This window comes from Lynx rufus, unplaced genomic scaffold (assembly GCF_022079265.1).
Source record: "Lynx rufus isolate CCGP_SWC_20201006 ecotype Redwood Valley unplaced genomic scaffold, mLynRuf1.p SCAF_43, whole genome shotgun sequence".
Classification (NCBI taxonomy): Eukaryota; Metazoa; Chordata; class Mammalia; order Carnivora; family Felidae; genus Lynx; species Lynx rufus.
This window is the reverse complement of record NW_025814860.1, coordinates 1646572-1661227: the sequence shown is the minus strand read 5'-3', so window position 1 is coordinate 1661227 and position 14656 is coordinate 1646572. Positions and strand designations below refer to the sequence as shown.

At 67.7% G+C, this 14656-nt stretch overlaps 2 protein-coding genes across 2 annotated transcripts; both read left to right on the top strand.

Annotated features, from left to right (window-relative positions):
- Positions 1-8268: 8268 nt before the first annotated feature.
- Positions 8269-10305, top strand: PRR35 (proline rich 35). The gene is made up of 2 exons (XM_047097913.1): positions 8269-9389; positions 9672-10305. The coding sequence occupies exons 1-2, from the start codon at positions 8269-8271 to the stop codon at positions 10303-10305; spliced, it is 1755 nt and encodes a 584-aa protein (XP_046953869.1).
- Positions 10306-13266: 2961 nt separating this feature from the next.
- NHLRC4 (NHL repeat containing 4) lies at positions 13267-13653 on the top strand. The gene has a single exon (XM_047097912.1). It carries the CDS (start codon positions 13282-13284, stop codon positions 13651-13653), a length of 372 nt encoding a protein of 123 aa, XP_046953868.1. The 5' UTR covers positions 13267-13281.
- The last annotated feature ends 1003 nt before the right edge of the window (positions 13654-14656 follow it).

The window sequence follows — 14656 nt, the reverse complement described above, 5'->3', positions numbered from 1 at the left end:
AATGTGAAAGCAATTAAAGCCACCAGCAGTGTTCGCTCCGGGCGGGCCTCGGGCAGCGGGGCAGCTGCCACAACACATCTCACGGGCGCCCTGCTCCACCGCGGCTGCGCCGGCCACGCTGGGCCTCGTCCTGCGGGGCGGGGGCCCGGGCGCGTCCACCTTGAGTTGGCACGGGGCTGGCCCTGTCACCCCTGGGGTGTCCCAGCCTCCTGGGCCACGTCCCTCCCTGGGACAGCCCAGGAAGCAAGACGTGAGGACAGCGGGCTCCTGACATCCTTGGGTCCCGCCAGGCCGCAGTCTCCACACGAGGCCGGAGTTGGGGGGGGCTGCTGTGTGCCCACCCCCTCCCCTAGAACCCCGGAGTGCACGGGAGGAGGCTCTAGCAGGGAGGGGGTGGTAGAAAGAGGGGCCACGTGGCCCCAGCCTGAAAGGGCACACGGTATCTGGGAAGGAGTTGGGGGACCCCATAGTCCAGACCCTTAGTTTTGATTCAGGAGCTCACAGGAGGTGCTGGAAGGGGGTCGAGGTGGGCGCTTGGCCAGGATCAGGGGGCTCCTGGGGTGTGGACTTAGCCACCAAGCCCTTGGCCGTGGCTGGCCTCACCTGGACCCCAGGGCCACCAAGATGGGGATCGGGCGCAAGGCCGGAGGCCGTCCCCCTTCTGTTGGGTCCCGGCTCCCCACCTCAGCCCACTGCCTCCTGTGTCTCCCACCCTCCGGCCGCTGAAGCTGCTGCTCCTGGGCCCTCCTCCCCATCTCTGCCTGCCAGCTTGGCCTCGGGCCTCCCACAGCCCTCTCTCCTGGCCTCCCGGCCAGGCCACCTCACTGCCCACACGGCCACGGCGGCCTTCTCCAGGCGGGCGGTGGTGTGTTCTCACTTGTGAAGCGTCCCTGTCAGAAGCACTTAGTGTACAAATTAGCCGCGGCCTCCCGCCTCCCTCTGCACGGCTGTGGGCGCCGGGCTGACAGGGCCGAGGCTCCGGGCGCTCTCCCGCCTGCCCCGGGCGCCCACACAGCCCGCGTGCACCCCTGGCCGCCCGCCCGCGACTGAGCAGGAGGGCTGTTCCTTGCCAACCAGCCAGGGGTCCTCCCGGGGCCCCCGACCCTGACCTGGCCAGGGAGAGGGGTGGGGGGACCGCAACAGGGCAGGGCATTCAGCAAGATCCCGGGGGTCCCAAGCTCGAGGCCCAGCACTTGGACCTACCCCAGAGTTGCAGGTCCAGTGTTGAGAGCCTTGGGGGGGACCTAGAGCCGGCACAGAGGCTCGGCAGCCCCCACCTGCCCCTCCTGTTGGCTGGCCTGCCACTCAGGCAGGGAAAATCATGTGTGACAGGCCCAGGAAGGCCGGGCCCGGGGGGCCGCGGAGCGACGCACACAGCTCCTCTTCCAACATATGGCTGCCGTCGGCCCCAGGCGCTGCTCGGCCGACGCCGGCTTGGGAGCGGGTGGGGGCTCCGGAGGCCCGAACCTCTCATCCCACCCGTCTGGCCACACTGCTCCCTCAGAGATCGGCAAGGCCCCTGCCTTAGCTCACATGCCTCCCGTGACAGGGAGATCACTCCTGCCGGACCTCTTCCCTGTGCCTCCAGGGAGCGTCCAGGAGCCCCCCTCCCCCTTCCCGGCAGCCCGAGGCACACAGCCACCCCACGCCCTACCCCCAGGGGACCAAGGATATAACACGTCTGGGGACTGATCTGGGGGTGGGGGGGTGCGTGGGGGTTTCCAGGAGAGGTAGCCCGCAGCTAGGGGCACAGGCAGGCTGGGGCTGCCGCCGGACCGTCCTCCGCAGGCCCGGGGGAGCTGGAGCCAGAGGGCCTCTCCTGGGGACCCCGGGGCCAGAAGTTTCCTGGCTGGGCCAACTCCCTCAGGGTGGGCCCGCTCTGCTCCCCAGTTCCTGGTCCCGTTTCAGTGGCCCCCTCACGGACTCTCCAAGAATTCCCCAGGCCTGGCACATGCCCCCTGTGGGCCACACTCTGCCCAGCCCTTGTTGGGCCCGCATTGGGGACCCCCAGACCCGCTCACAGCCCTGCCCGCGTCGCATCCCTGGCTCTGCTGCGCCCCTCACAGCCCCGCCGTGAGCCTCCCGTGACTCCCCAGTGCTTTTCGGGTCAGCAGCCACAGGCTAGCATCCGGGGCCCTCAGGTGTGACGCTGCCCCTTTTGGCCAAGCCCTGGGCCCACCCCTTTTAGCCAGGAGTCCCCGAGTTTCACCTCCAACGGGTGAGAAGGAAGAAGTACCAAGGATGGCCCATGTTCTGGGATCAAGGGGCTCCTGCATGGTGCCACCCCTCTCAGGGACTCCGAGCCCCTGCCTGGGGGCTCCGGCCCCTAGATCTGTGTTCCCAGCACAGGCTGGCCTGGCCCCTATACCTGTCCTGGGGAGGGCTGTGTGCCGACACTGAGAGAGTCAGACAGGCCCGCCGTGGGCACTGCTCCACTGACCCCTGCCTGGCCCGGCCCCGCTGTCCGTCCTGACTACTCGCCCCCCGCGTGGATGTACCAGCATTAATAGAGGTGACAGGCGGACAGCCGTGGGCCAGCCAGGCGGAGGAGGTCAATGGCCAAGATGAGGCTCTGGCGGGGATCAGATGGAGGGGTTGTGGGTCCCCACCGCACCCTACGCCAGCCCCGGCTGAGGACGAGGCGGCTCCCCAGGCCCCCACTGGTGCCAGAAGCACCCAGAGACCAAGCCTCCTGTCACCCGCTCTGCAAATGAAGGGAACACGACAGGTGTCTCAGAGCTCAGGGCCACATGGGTGACCAAGCCCCAAAGCCACAGGGGTCCCTGTCACTGCCTCAGGGGGCAGGAGCTATCTCTGCAGGCCCAAGCTCTTCCCAGCACGTGTGGGGCGGGTCCCAGCGGGAGGTTTATGACCCACCCTCACTCCCCACTCCTGAGTGGAAAGTGTGGCAAGCCACGGGCACAAGGTGTGCCGGCGACAAGGGAGCAGACGTGCCCCAGCGAGAACACCTTGGGCAGAGGGCACGGGGGTGCGAGGGGCTGGCATCAACGTCCCTGCCTTGCCTGGCCGCAGGTGCTAGGGAAGGTCATAGGTGCACCCGATGGGCCGGCTTGACTCACACTCCCACGCAGAGGTACTGGGTTGCAGCCACAGCTGGTCTCTAGGGACCACCCCTCCGCAGACCCCTCCCGGAAGCTCAGAAGTGCGCAGGAATCATGCCCCTTAGGGCTGGGTTCCTCTGGAGGTGCCCCCACCCCTCCTCTTACTTCAGCTTCTGGAGAAGCCCGTCCATAGCAGTGGCCTCCACGGCTGGCCCCCAGGCGCATCTTCCTGGGCCTCCTTGGTCACCTGGGTGTCACTGGCTGCCCTCTCTGCATGCCGGAACGAGGGCTTCCTGATCCACGTCCTTCCTTCCCCAAGCAGCCCAGCCCCTGTGCTGGCGGCTGTAGCCTCTCCCAGACCCTCAGAGGGGTCAGCCAGTGAGGTGTGGGGAAGCACAGAACTGTCCCGGGAACAAGTGGCCAAGGCCTGGGACACCCCCCCACCACGCTGTCTCTGGGCGATCTGTGCCCCTGGCTCCCTTGGGGCCGTGCCTGTGCCTGTGATGAGGGGCCCGGGCCTGGCTGAGCACATCCAGGGGTCTGAGCACAGAAGGAACAGGCCTCCTGGCCTCCTCTCTCCACAGGGCTGCTGGCGTGACGGCCGCTCAAGCTGTCTCCCGGCCTAGGGCTGCCTGCACGGTCAGCTGGTCAGCTGGGCCAGGCCAGGCAGGCAGAGAGGAGAAGGCTGGCGTGCCGTGCCGCCCAGCCCCCAGCCCTGCCCCTTGGACTCGGTGAGAAGTGGGTCCCCTCAGGTGATGTCAGGGAAGGTGACACTAGGGCAGAAGGGAGACAGACCGCAGGACCCTATTTCCTACAGATGCCTGTCGTAGTGACCAGAGCCCCAGGAGACCGGCGCCACCCTCCTGCATAGACAGGGAAACTGAGGTCAGTCTCCCGGGGTTCCGACTCTGGATCAGGGCTCTCCTCTGTCTGCCCCACTTGAGGGATAACACTCGGAGGCCCCTAGAGGACACTCCTTCCTTCCCCAAGGTGCTCCTGCCCCCCAAATTTAGCAGGGGATACCCCAGGAAACCTATACCTGCTTCTGTGCCCCCACGGCGCTGGCCTGGAGCCTCACTCCCGCTCTGGCTGCAGACCCCATCCTGAACGTGAAACGACACGGTCACCCGTGTCCCCCAAACACAGGTGAGACTCCCCGAGAGAGACACAGTCCGGCCCTGCCCCAGCGAGTCTGCGTTCGCATCTGGTATGGGACCCGCCAGTCAGGTGAATTTCTACGAGGATTTGGCTGAGAAGTGGGACCCCTGACCGTTACGTTTTGGCAGCTTGGGGAGCAACGTGGCCTTTGGCACACTTTGGGAGCTGGGAGGGAAACAGGTCTGGCCGTGAGGGCATTGGGGGCAGGGGTCTTAGGGTGGCTCCTGGATACCCAAGTCTTTCCCCCGCCCCCACTCCCACCCCAGGTCCTCCCGGGAGGGATGGCCAGCGAGGACCAGTCCTGCAAACGCAGAGGCAGGCCTGGGCACCCGTCAGGGTCGTGAGGAGTGATGTTTACAGAAGAGGGGAAGCAAGCCCATGGCGGCCGTCCCTTCCTGAGCCCGTAGCCATCAGGGGGCAGGGCAGGGGTTTACAGGGTGCAGACCCGTTCAGCCTCCTGCTCAGAGGAGAGGAAACATCTCCGGAGTCAAGGCTTGGCCAGGGACAGCTGGCGGGGAAGGGAGGGTTGCCGCACTGTCTGCTGCCCGGCTCCGGGCTCCAGCGCTCTCAGGGCTCAGCTCCCTCTCGGGGCTGGTCTGGGCTCCCATCCCATCCCTGGCCGGGCTGCAGCCCTCCCCAGGCTGGCTCCTGGCTCCCCCTGTCCCAGGGCTCAGCCTCCAGGCTTTGGCTCAGGAGGGCGGCTGTCAGGGGCCAGAGCCCTGCCCTGACGGATGAGTGCTGACGGCGCCTCTCCCCGCGCCCTCGGCCGCTGACACCCCGTCACGCGGCTGCGGGGACCCCGGGAGACCTGGCCGCCTCTGCGCACCCCCGCAGCAGCCCGCAGGCGACGGGGGCGGGGACGGTGCCAGGAGCCCCTCATTCGGCCGCACACCTGCGCCCGCACCGCCGGCTCCTCCACGCCGCTCCCCGTCCCTGCCGGTGTCACCGGCCACCGCTCGACCCAGGAGTGGCCGGCGCCGCGGAGCGAGGTGAGTGCGGCCAGCGGGAGACGCGGGCGGGGGCACCTGGGGCGGCCCCGGGGACGCCGCTCCCCGCGCTGGCGCGTCCCCTCCCGCGTGAGCCCGGGTCGGAGGTCGCGGCGCCCCCCGAGCCCGGCGCCGTAGCGCACGCGCGCCAGTCCCGCCGCCAACTTCGGAGGGTGCGAGTCGGCGTCGGGGGGCCGCGCGCGGTCGGCGGCGGAGGCTTCGGGGGGCTCGCTGCCGAGTGAGTGACTGCGGACGGCGCGGGGGCCTCAGTTTCCCCTGCGGGAGTCGGTGTGACTGCCCAGAGGGCCTGAGCCGGGGGCGCGGGCGGGGCTGGGGCCGGAAGTTTCCGCCGCGTCCTCGGGGGACGCAGCCTTCGCGGGGCGCGCAGGTAGGGCGGGCGCGGGCGGCGGCGAGTCCCGCGAAGTTTGGGGGCCGCGCGGGGCCGGTTGGGCGCCAAGGGCGCGGGGGCGCGGGACGCCGGGAGTGTCCAGGCGCGGGGTGGAGGGGGGTGTGGAGGAGGCGGCCCCAGTCCCCATGTCCCTCATTTCCGCGCGGCGGACCCCTGGGCGCAGCACCCCATCCCTGCAGGAGGGCGCCCTCCCTCCGGGGAGGGCAAGGGGGAGGGAGTTGGGGTGTCGACCTCAGCCAGGGAGGAGGCTGGCCACCGCCTCCCTACCAAGCCCTGTGGGGTGCTCCCCAAGTCTCGGGTGGGGATGGGTGGACTATATTCCCCCCAGTGGCTGGTGGTGGCTCCCGGCGCTGGGTGCCCCCTCTCCCACCCCGGGGTGGGGCCTCCCACTACTCCCCTGCCACCAGTTGTCTCCAGCACAGGGAAAGGTTAGCCGGCTCAGGGGTCCGGGCCAGCACACTAGGGGTGTGGGCCACCGAGGAGCCCAGAGCACGCACCCAGTCACGGGTTGGGACACGTGTGCAAATGAATGTGCTTTTGGGTGTGTGTGGGTGCATGCTACTGTCCGGGGGTGTCTTCTGCTCGTGCACAAGCATGCGGGGGGGGGGGTGCGGCCAGGGCCCCCTCCGGGGTCCCCGTGGGGTCAATAGCTGCCAAGACAGATCCTGGACAAGCCCCCCACCCCCAGGGGACGGATCTGAAGAGGGAGCACGGGCGGAGCCGCACCTCCGGAGTCCAGGGGCCTGGCGGGGAGGTGGGATGGGTGTCGGCACCAGGCGGCACAGCTGTGTGGCTCCCAGGGCTGGGTGATCGATGGCCCCAGCACAGCCGCCTCCGTCTCCCAAGCACATGTGCCCATTTGTCATCTGTGTCTCGGGGAGGGTTCGGAGGACAGGGATGGGCCCACCTCTGCACCCACCACCAAGTCCACGAGGGTCTGCTGCTCCTCGGGGAGCCCAGCTCCCTCCTCCCACCCTCTCACTTCTCTCAGAGCCCCTCCCCTCCAAGATGTGGACGTGCAGACCACCCAGGCTCAGTCCGCCTGCCTCACCCTCTACACCCTGCTGGTTGCCATGCTGACCCCCCTCTGAAGGGCTCCTTCGGGTGGGCTGCCCTCTCCACCCCTCTGGCCGTCCCCACACCGGGGGGTGCCCACCCTCTGTTTGGGGGCAGCGGACGTGACTGCCTGCTGTGTGCAGAGCCTGAAGGCTGGTGAGGAGGATGGCCTGTTCCCAGTGGCTGCCCGGCTGCCCCAGCCCTGCCCCGCTCAACCCACCGGCCGTCCCTGAACCCTGGGGGAAAGGGCGAGTGTATGTGTGTCCACACCTGTCAGAGTGTCTGTGACCGTGGGTGTCCTCAGATGTGTGTGTGCGTGTGTGTGTGTGTGCACAATCGCCTGAGTGTGTCCAAGAGTGTACTCACACCCCAGCTCTGCTGTGAGTGCTTTCATGTGCACAGCCACTGTGCCCACTCTGAGTGGTGTGTGAGCTCCACAGTGTGTGTGTGTGTGTGTGTGTGTGTGTGTGGCAGTGGGCGAGCTCCCAGGCCCCGTGCATTTTGGCGGCCGACTGACTCTGTTCCCAGTCGGCCCAGCCGTGCAGAGGCTGTGCCTCCGGGCGCCGGGTAAGGGCTCGTCTGGAGCCTGGTAACGCTTGTGTGCACACACCCGAAGCCGGTGTGCACACACTCACCGTGTGCCCCACGCAGGCGCGCACCGGGGCGGTGGATGGCCCAGGTGGCGGCCCAGATGGAGCGTGGAGCGGCTTCCGAGCGAGTGTGTGGGGCGTGGGGAGAGGAGGGTCTTGGCTGAGCTTGGCCGCTGCAGGCTCGGCCGCTGACCTGCCTGAAGCCACCCAGATGGAGCCAGGCTGAGCAGGTGGCTGGGCCGGGGGGGGGGGGGGGGCATGCTGTGACGTCCACGCCCCCCAGCCTGGCCTGGCCCCACATGAGGCCGACCCCCTCAGAGACCCGCGTTGGCGCACCCAGCACCCTGCTGGAGCGGGAACACACGTACGTGCGCTCGGTGGTAGCGAGACTCTCGGAGCCTTCCGCCGGGGTCTCTCACCCAGGCAGCTTCCGTCTCCGGCTTCCCAGCGCGGAAGAGGCCTCCGGAGGGGAGTGAGGAGGGCTGGTGTCCCAGGAACGGGCCTCCTCATGCCTGGCTTCTGGTCACTCACCAGATGCCCGGCGGGTAGACGGGTAGACGGAGACCCAGGCAGGGGCGGACAGAATCATCCCCGAAACGTTTCCTGCTGGAGGCTGATGGGCGTGGCGGGGGGTGGCGTGGAGACGAGAGCTGGGCCCACGGATGAGACACAGGATGCTTAGTTAACCTCAAATGTCCCATAAACAGCAGGGGTTCTTAGCGTACGTTCCAAATATCGGCTAGAACATACTTCCGCTACAAAAGCGTTTGCCGTCTACCCGGATTTAACTGGTGTCTTGCGTTTTTATCTGCCGCATCTGGTGCCCCTAGACGTGTGCGTGAAGCAGAACGGGAGGATGAGGGGGGCGGGCCAGGGAGGCAGGGCTGCGGGGCACAGGTGGGCGGAGGGGGGCGCGGAGCCGTCAGGGGCCGGCGCTGACCACGGCCCCCCTCCCCCCTGCACAGGTGGCCATGGGCCCGGGCCCCGCCCAATAGCAGGCCGCCGTCATGTCCCGAGAGGCAGGCTCGTGCCGCCTGGGCCCCGGGGCGCGGGCGCGGGCCCGCAAGCCCAAGAAGCCGCACTACATCCCGCGGCCCTGGGGCAAGCCCTACAACTACAAGTGCTTCCAGTGCCCCTTCACCTGCCTGGAGAAGTCGCACCTCTACAACCACATGAAGTACAGCCTCTGCAAGGACTCGCTCTCGCTGCTGCTGGACTCCCCGGAATGGGCGTGCCGTCGCCCCCCGGCCGCGCCCCGGCCCCGCGCGCCCACCCCCGACCGCCCCTCGGGCCCCACAGACACGGGCGGCCAGCCCCGAGGAGGAGGAGGAGGAGGAGGAGGAGGAGGAGGAGGAGGAGGAGGAGGAGTGCGGCCCCCTGACGCTCCCCCTGCGCCCGACCCGGCCTCCCCAGTCCTCTCCCTGCGCCGCCACGTCGGGGGCCCTAAGCTGGGGGCGGAGGGGTCCCCTGCGGCCCGGGATGCTCCGAAGGGTGTGGGCCTCGGCGGGCTCCTGGCTGAGTCCTGGAAGCCGGGGCCGGGCGGGGCTCCCGGGGGCCTGGCCGTGGTGGACGCGGCTGCAGCGGGCCCTGAGAGCGGGGTCCCCTGCTACCCCCCACCCGCCCCCAGTGAGTTCCCCGAGGCCCAGAGCCTCCACGTGTCCCTGCTGGGTGTCAACTGCCCTCTCGGGCCGGGTCTCTTCTCCTACCTGGGACCCTCCTTGGCCGCTGCGGCCCACATGCCCTTTCTGGCCTCGGCCAGCCCCCTGCTGCCGCCGGCCTCCGCTTTCCCTTCCCCACAAGCCCCCGAGCGCCCTGCCCTGGTCCCCCGCCTATACTACCCCCTGCTCCTGGAGCATACCCTGGGGCTGCCAGCAGGCAAGGCTGCCCCTGCCAAGCCCCCAGCAGCCCCAAAGGGGCCCCCTGGGGCTCTGGCCCCGGGGCTGCTGAAAGTGCCGGCGCCTGGGCTGGGCAGGCCCTGGCCCCGAGGAGGAGCCCCTAGGGACTCAGGGCCGGAGGGGGAGCTGGAGCCGGCTGCCCAGAGTGACCCCAAGAGGAGGCTGCCCCTGGGAAGCAGTCTGGAGCCCCTGAGGGCCCCCTGTAGCGTGGTGAAGTTTGGTTCCCAGAGCAGGTAGGTGTCAGGGGCCCCTGGCCATGGGGGTTGGGAGCGGTGGGAGGCGAGCCGGCCAGGATGGCTGGGCCCCCTTCTGAGCTTAGTTGCCAGGAATGTGGGCTTCAGGCGACGGAGGGGAAACCAAGGCCACAGAGCCAGCCTCTCTTTCCTTCAGGGGTCTCAAGGCCCTCAGCCAGGCTGAAAGTGGTTGGTGGGGGGGGGACCCAGGGGGAGCGTGGGGCAGGGACTGGGCACACTGAGGGGCACAGTGCAGCCTCTTGACCGGCTTCTACCCCCTAGCTTGCAGACTGGCCCCTCCGCGATGCTCTGGCCTGAGGACAAGGAGCCCAGCAACCCTGAGCCCCCAGGCCCCATGGCCCTCCTGCCCCAGCAGCCCCTGGACCTAGTGCCAGGTGGCCCCGGGCACGTGGGTGAGGACCTCACCCGGGCCCTGGGTGACTATGCCAGGGTGGAGCAGCGCCTGGGGCAGTTGGCGCCTGCCGGGGGCCTGGCCCCTCGGCCTCTGCGGGAGCAGCTGGGCAAGATTCGCCAGGAGCTGCTCACCATCCACCAGGCCCTGGAGCGGGCTGTTCGGCCGCCGGACGCACCCCTCGACCTCTCTGTGAAACGGGTGCCCACCAAGGGGCTCAAGGGGCCTGTGGGGCCCTGGGGGCAGCGGGAGCTGGGCCCCACGCTCGCCCAGGGGGCCCCCGAGCCACCCAGCGTGCTGGGCCCTGCACCAGCTGAGCCTTTCTCTGGCCACACCACCAAGTGCGAGGCTGACTCCAGTGTCCCACCCCCGGGCCTCCCCGTTCAGGCCCCGGAGGACCCTGTCATTCCTGGCAGCGGTTGGGGTGCCCGAGGTGGGCCCGTGGGCTCCTGGCCCCCTGAGGCTGTCCCTAGCATTCAGAGCCCCCCTGGTGCTGAGGTCTGACCACAGCTTCTGTGTTAGCTCCGCTCTTAACAGACAGGCACTCCTCTCCAACCCCGTGTCCGCTGCCTGGCCCCCCACCTGCCCCAGCCCCAGAGGCGTGGCCTAGAGCCTGTCCAGCATGCCTGTGGACTGACCTGCCATGGCTGTCGCCTGTCTATGAGGGCATGAGGGACAGTGGAGGGTCATAGCTACGTACCGATCACAATCGTGGACGTTAAAATAGAAACTATCTTCACACACCCTGTCTGGGCCTCCTTCTTCCCCTGCCTCACCAGCATCACCACTGGGACACTCTCTGACATGGAAATGTCCCCGGCCTCAGCTTCTGAGGTGGCCAGTGTCCTGGGCTATCTTGCTGGGTATTTACCTTCAGGCGCTGACCTGCTTCCTGTAGGCTGGGCCCTCCCTGGGAGAGCCAGAGTCAGGAAACCGAATTGGCGGGGGGGGGGGGGGGGGTGGCTTTCCTTCCAAGGCGGTAAAGCAAGCAGAGGTGGGGAGGCCCGCGTGCACGGTCTTGGGGCCAGTCAGGCCTGTGTTTCAGCACGTTGGTGGTGGACAGGAACCCCTGGGCCTGCCTCCAGCCCTCGTGTCTAGCAGGGCAGCCCTAATGTCAGATCCATGCTGGAGGCGGCCCCCTCTGTGGTTACACGGTGCACCCACATTCTGTGGCCCAGGGCTGCTTGCCCAGCGTGGCCTTTGCTGGCCCCCCGCCAGCCCCTGCAGCCACGATAGGCATCGGTGGCCTTCACAGTTCACTGCTTCCCTCCCTGCACGGCCACACTTGGCCTTTCCCACAGGCGGGGGCAGGGGGAAGACAGGGAGGGGTGCCCGGGGGGACCCTTGGGCCCCGCTAATCACTTCTCTCCTGGGAGCTGGCCATACCTCCGTGCCCACCCAGGAGTGGCCCCAGGGAGGACGGGTCCTGCCTGTGCCTGGTTCCCCAAGCTGGGCCGGCCGGGCTGGGGCCAGTCGGAGCAGGACCTATGGCTGCCCCATTAATTGTGCCGGGCAGCAGATAGCATCGGCCGCCCACCCCACCTCGGGGCATTAAGAGGCCAAGTCCAGAGCTGGGGTGTGAGTCAGCCAGGTGGGAAGTGCGGCAAGCCACAGACAGGGGCTGACCCCCCACCTTCCAGAGGCTTCCTAGACGGGCTGCAGGGTCTGTGGGCTGAGTTGGGAGTCGTCCGGAGACCTGCCCCTCCTTGGCCCCCTGTTGGCACCCCCGTGTGCCTACTGCACCCAGATTTCTCATCACCCCCCAGGCAGACCTGAACTTAGGAGCATCGGCCCAGTTTCACAGGTGTAGAAGCAGGATCAGAGAGACAGGACCCAACCCTGCCGGTTTTGGGGGGGCAGGATGAACACCCTGGAGGTTCCCCACCCCAGACTCTGGTGAGAGACGCATTCAGCATGGGACGAGTGCAGCCCTTTCCCCGAAGTCCTAACCCTGCGGTCGTACCCGGGGGACAGCGCTCTAGGCTGCCTCACACGCACGTCCGCTCAGTGCCCTCTGAGCAGCAAACCCACGAATTCCATTACGGCGGGTTTGGGAGGGCTGTGCGGGCCTCCCTGAAGGGGGGGCGGGGTGGCTGGGCTGACCGCGAGTGGCATCCAGACCAGGTGGGGGCAGTGGGAAGAATGTCCCAGAAGCCGGTACAAAGTCCCCGAGGCAGGAATGCGGCAGCACTGGGGCGCCTCTAGGGGTTTAGCAGCTGAGTGGCGGCTCCACAGAGCTTTCTTGGGCCACTGCTCAAACATGTTCTTGGCCAGAGTCCCACCTGCCCCTCCCACCTGCCCATGCCAGCTCATCAAGGCGGCCCCTCCCTCAGACCCCAGTTTCTAACAACAGAGGCTGTTGCTGCCGGAGCAGGGCCCAGGGCGACTAGCCCCAGGTAGGAGACCCCCACCCAGCCTCTCTGGGCGGGAGCAGGCAGAGAGGCCCAGGAAAGGCCCCCTGCCTAATCCTTCAGGTGTCGGAAGTTTCCAGGGGCTTTGTGGGGACAATGGGCAGACCCTTGGGCTGCCCCCAGGAAGAGTCATTTTCCCTGCCTGAGGGAAGGCAGGGTTCCCTGGGCAGATGAGTTTGAGAAACACCCCGCCACCACCTCAGGACCTCCCAAGGCCCGTGAGCTCATTCGGGCCTTCACAGGCCTGTGTCTCCCAGAATTGTGTCTCAGGGGCCATGTCTGGTGAAACGGGACCCAGACACATGGCTGGCTGCTGGGCTTGCGGACTGTGCCAGCACTCGGGATCTGGTGGAACTGGCTTTGAATCCAGCTCCCCACCCCCACGCCTCAGTTTCCTCGTGTGTAAAACAGGAGAACGCCAGCACGGAAGGGAGCAGGGGAATAGGGGTAGCCACTGCTTGGCCCACAGTGGGTATTTCTCTTGCAGCCCCACGCGCGGCCCAGCTGCAGGAACTCAGCTCAGAGGGGCCGAACTGTGATCTCTGCCCACCACCTCTCTGTCCTCTGGCCTCCTGGGCCTCCCCGCCCAGCTGCTCCCAAGCTGGACCCACCTGGAGACCCCACTCGCTCCCGGCAGCCCCGGCTGCTGGGACAGATCCCAGTGCCGGCAGGGGCTGTGGGAGGACCCCGGGGTCTGCACTGCTCCCCGGATGGCCTGCTCTTCCTGACGGCCGGGGCTGCACCCTGCGTCCACGTGATGGACCTCGAGGGACGCTCCATCTGCCACCTGCCCTGCCATCTGCCGGGGACTGGGGCCTTTGTGCCGGAGGACGTTGCTGTGACGGCCGCTGGGCTTGTGGTGGTCAGCGACCTCGTCCGTGGGGCTGTCCACGCACTTCAGCACGCCGCCCGAGCCCCCCTGGGCCGCTGGGTCACGGTGGGCACCCACCTGGCCCCCCGGGGACTGGCTGTGGATGCCGCCGGCCGCCTTCTGGTGACAGACTATGTGCTTGGGGCTGTCCACAGCTTCACACTGAGCCCCGCCTTGCAGCCACTGGCCCCAGCCTCCATGCTGGGTCTGGAGGGCCCGTGCTGGGTGGGCCCAGGGCCTGACGGGGGCCTCGCCGTGAGCGAAGAGTTTGGGGATGTGTGGCTGTTCGGCAGTGCTTGCCAGCCCCTGGGCTCCCTGGGGGTTCGGAAAGGGCATGCTTTTGGGAACCCAGCAGGCGTGTGCACCGATGTGGAGGGCAGTGTCATTGTGGCAGATGAGCAAGGGCGCCGCGTGACCCTCTTTCCTCGGGCCAGGGAGCCCGTCTGCCTGGTGTCTGAGGGGCTGGGGCGGCCCCTGGGTGTGGCCTGTGCCCCTCAGGGCCAGCTCGTGGTGGCAGACGCAGGGGACAGCTACATCAAGGTGTACCAGTACCACTCGGAGCCAGCCTGACCCGTGGACTCAGATGGGAGCAGCACCTCGCTGCATGTGGGCCCAGCCCCCAGGGCCCTGGACCACTACGGGAGGGACATTCAGGGTTGGTGGGGTCCTCCAGGGCTGCCGGCCGTGCCTTTCTGACCTGATATATTGGCTGACAGTTGCTAAGCACCTGTTGTGCCAGGCTCTGGGCTAGCCCCGTCCTCCTCTTGGAGAGGATTCAGACTTGCCACAAACCAACCACCTCTCGGCCTCCCTTACCAGGTGCACAGCCTCCAAGTTTGGGTCCTCTCCACACCCCAGTTTAGTGGGCCCCCCAACTCACTGCCCCCATGGCCACTCAGGCCCTGGTCCTGCAGGCTCAGGGCCCTGGAGGCCTGAGCTTTGAGGCCAGCAGCCGAAGCCTGGAGATGATTGGTGTGTTGGGCTGGGCGCCCCAGGGTCCTAATCAGACAGAAGCAGGCAGGGAGGGTTCTGCTGGGCTGGGCTGGGCTGGGCTGGGCTGGGCTGGGCTGGCAGGGGTGTGGCCTCTCACTGTCCCCCGTCCTCAGAGGCACCCCAGACGCCAAGCCTCTCGCAGCTTCTCTGGGCCTAACTGAGGTAAGGGAAAGCAGAGGAAGGACCACCCCTGAGGCGCCTAGGGGTGGCACGTGGCTGGGCTGGGAGCCTCCATACCCCTGGTCTCCTGCTCCCATGTAAGACTATGTCTCGGGCTGAACCTTCACTTTCTCCTCTGCAAGCTCTCCAAACTCATGGGTGGGGTGTGCTGGGAAGGTTCCAGACCGTGGTCAAGCCAGGAGAGCATTCCTATGAGGAGAGACTCCTGTTACTTGAGCACAATGAGCAAATGAGGCCCCAAAGGGATGGGAGATGAGGGCTTCCTCTGAATCTGGGGCCCGGCCAGGCTCCCAGTTCCAGTGAGGGGACTCATTGGGAGGGGACAGTGCCTGGTCCAGTCTGTCACCAGGACAATGCCTCTGACAAGGTCCCTTTTGTATGTACCAGCCCCTGTGAGTGG

What these genes read in the sequence shown, in the direction of transcription:
- PRR35 (XM_047097913.1), top strand. Translation starts at nt 8,269, where the DNA reads ATGTCCCGAGAGGCAGGCTCGTGCCGCCTGGGCCCCGGGGCGCGGGCG. An exon ending in AAGTTTGGTTCCCAGAGCAG is followed by an intron (nt 9,390 to 9,671) that starts GTAGGTGTCAGG and finishes TCTACCCCCTAG; the next exon opens with CTTGCAGACTGGCCCCTCCG.
- NHLRC4 (XM_047097912.1), top strand. Translation starts at nt 13,282, where the DNA reads ATGCTGGGTCTGGAGGGCCCGTGCTGGGTGGGCCCAGGGCCTGACGGG.